General features: G+C 50.5%; 1 protein-coding gene across 1 annotated transcript in view; it reads left to right on the top strand.

Moving 5' to 3' along the window:
* SIRT7 (sirtuin 7) overlaps positions 1-2,318 on the top strand; it is a 7,533-nt gene that overhangs the window by 3,951 nt on the left and 1,264 nt on the right. The window contains exons 4-9 of the mRNA XM_009279468.1: positions 233-303; positions 394-466; positions 954-1,052; positions 1,535-1,771; positions 2,015-2,095; positions 2,272-2,314. Coding sequence (XP_009277743.1) covers positions 233-303; positions 394-466; positions 954-1,052; positions 1,535-1,771; positions 2,015-2,095; positions 2,272-2,314 — 604 coding nt within the window. The remainder of the gene's footprint in view (positions 1-232; positions 304-393; positions 467-953; positions 1,053-1,534; positions 1,772-2,014; positions 2,096-2,271; positions 2,315-2,318) is intronic.

Below are 2,318 nucleotides of genomic sequence, written 5' to 3'. Positions count from 1 at the left end.
CCCAGGCGCAGGAACTTTCACTTGGCCTTGTTGAACCTCATGAGGTTCGCACGGACCCACCTCTCAAGCCTGTCAAGGTCCCTCTGGATGGCAAGAAAACTTGGAGCGAATGAAAAAGCATCCGTGAATGAGGTGTATCCGGTTGTCCCGGGTGAGACCGGGTTGATGTGTTTGTGGACAAGAGGTATGAACCTTCCCGTCAGGCCTCGTTTTTTCTCTCCCGAAAACACAGGCAGCTTCAATCCCAGACTACAGGGGCCCTAACGGCATATGGACATTGCTGCAGAAGGGCCGGAGCATCAGGTAAGGAGAGATTCTGAGCTGTGTAGCAGAAAGCTGATACTGAAAGAGAGATTAATGGCAATTCCAACTTTTTTCCTTGCTTCTTGTCAGGGCTACAGATCTGAGTGAGGCAGAGCCCACGCTCACCCACATGAGCATTGCCTGCCTACACAAGCACAACCTGGTAAGATGCTTTTTCTGCACCTCACTTGTGTTCCTCTTGTCTAAGTATGATAAATAAAACCCAACAGTGGAAAAAAGCTATTAATGAGATTGCCTAACTACTGTTTTTCCTCGGGTGGCTACACATCCATGTAGGAAAAAGCATCTGTGCTCACGTACAGCTGAGTCTTCATTAGGCTAGCTCCGGACTGTAGCTCTGGCAGTTTTTCCCCTGGTGCCTCTTCTTTAACACCTTGTATTTCCCTCCTGGTGAGGCTGGTCTGGGGACCTGGCCACAAAGTCAGCCAGACCTAGTAGAGCTCTGTTTAGCAGGAGTAGTCTTTTCATTTAGCTTTCGTAACGGTCCATTCTCCACGCTCTTCTTCTGTTAGTTCTGCTCTGACGTGTGGGGCCGTTTGGTGCATGTTGAGACATAGGCGTCACCTGCCTTTGAGTAATACTTTGAGTCTTCTGCATGTGTGCTAGCTCAGTGTTCTATTCTCTTCAAGGTGCAGCATGTGGTGTCTCAAAACTGTGATGGGCTGCACCTGCGGAGTGGGTTACCCCGAACGGCAATATCTGAGCTTCATGGAAACATGTACATAGAGGTGAGTGGCCAGAACAGGATAAAGTTACTGTCTGCTGGCCTCACAAGAAGATAATGTAAGCTATTTATCTCTCACTAGCTCAAGAAGAGTTAGTACAAGGGCTAGCCTCTGCTTAGTTCGTATCTTCAGGCCATCGGGTTTGGGGTGAGCTAGTCAGCAAGCGCCAAAACAAAGTGTTCTGTACAACTCAGTAGTTTTTTCTCTGTACTTGCTAGAGCCTTCTGCTTCTGACTATTCTTCCTCAGACCTTCTCTGATAATCCCTCCTATCGCATAGCCAACAGGCTCCCTGTAATTCCACTTGCTAGTTGAGGTTTTCCGAACTTTTCCAAGTTAGCATCTGATCCCTGATGATCCCTTCTACTGCTTCCAATTTATTGTCCCCGAAAAGTGCTTTTCTTCTGAGAGAAGTGCTTGGCTCCTGGCGCTTCACGGGCTAGATGCTAATGATGTAACAGGTTTTTTGCTTTCGTCCTGCACCAGGTCTGCACTTCCTGTACACCCAACAGAGAGTACGTGCGAGTATTTGATGTGACAGAGCGCACAGCCCTGCACAGGCATCACACTGGCAGGACGTGCCACAAGTGTGGGGCACAGTTGAGAGATACAATCGTCCACTTTGGGGAGAAGGGGACGTTGAGACAGCCCCTGAACTGGGAAGCAGCAACAGAAGCTGCAAGCAAAGCAGATGTGATTCTTTGTCTGGGTTCCAGCTTAAAGGTAACTTTAGAGACTCGGTGAAGATTGTTAGCAGCATTCCCTCTTGGTGATACACCTTGGTGCTGAGCAGTCTCCTCCCAAACAGACAACTGTAAACTCTGGTGTCAGGATTCGCCCACCATCTGTGATAGTCTCTCTTCCTCCCTCTTTCCCCTCCTGGTAATACATTCCTTTTCCTCTCGCTGATACGGTTCACAATTACGCGTGCCTTTGGCTGTACTGATAATCTCTATTTTGTGGCAGGTTTTGAAAAAATACCCACGTCTTTGGTGCATGAGCAAGCCACCCACTCGTCGTCCAAAGCTATATATCGTGAACCTGCAGGTGAGAGCCTTTTGCACTGGGTTTGAAGGGTTTGGGCCAAGTGGACGCTAGTGTGCGGTGAGCCTGTCTGCCTGGGCGCGTGCAGGGCCCCGAGCGTGGGCCGGATCCTGGGCAGGGAGCCCCACCTGCCCCGTGGGGAGATGCCTGCAGCCGCGGGTCTGGTGTCGCTCCTGCAGTGGACCCCGAAGGACGACCTGGCTGCCCTGAAGCTGCACGGCCGCTG

The sequence above is a fragment of the Aptenodytes forsteri genome, unplaced genomic scaffold (genome assembly GCF_000699145.1).
Source record: "Aptenodytes forsteri isolate BGI_AS27 unplaced genomic scaffold, ASM69914v1 Scaffold243, whole genome shotgun sequence".
Lineage (NCBI taxonomy): Eukaryota > Metazoa > Chordata > Aves > Sphenisciformes > Spheniscidae > Aptenodytes > Aptenodytes forsteri.
The sequence above is the reverse complement of the archived record's forward strand: the minus strand, read 5'-3'. Positions and strand labels throughout refer to the sequence as shown.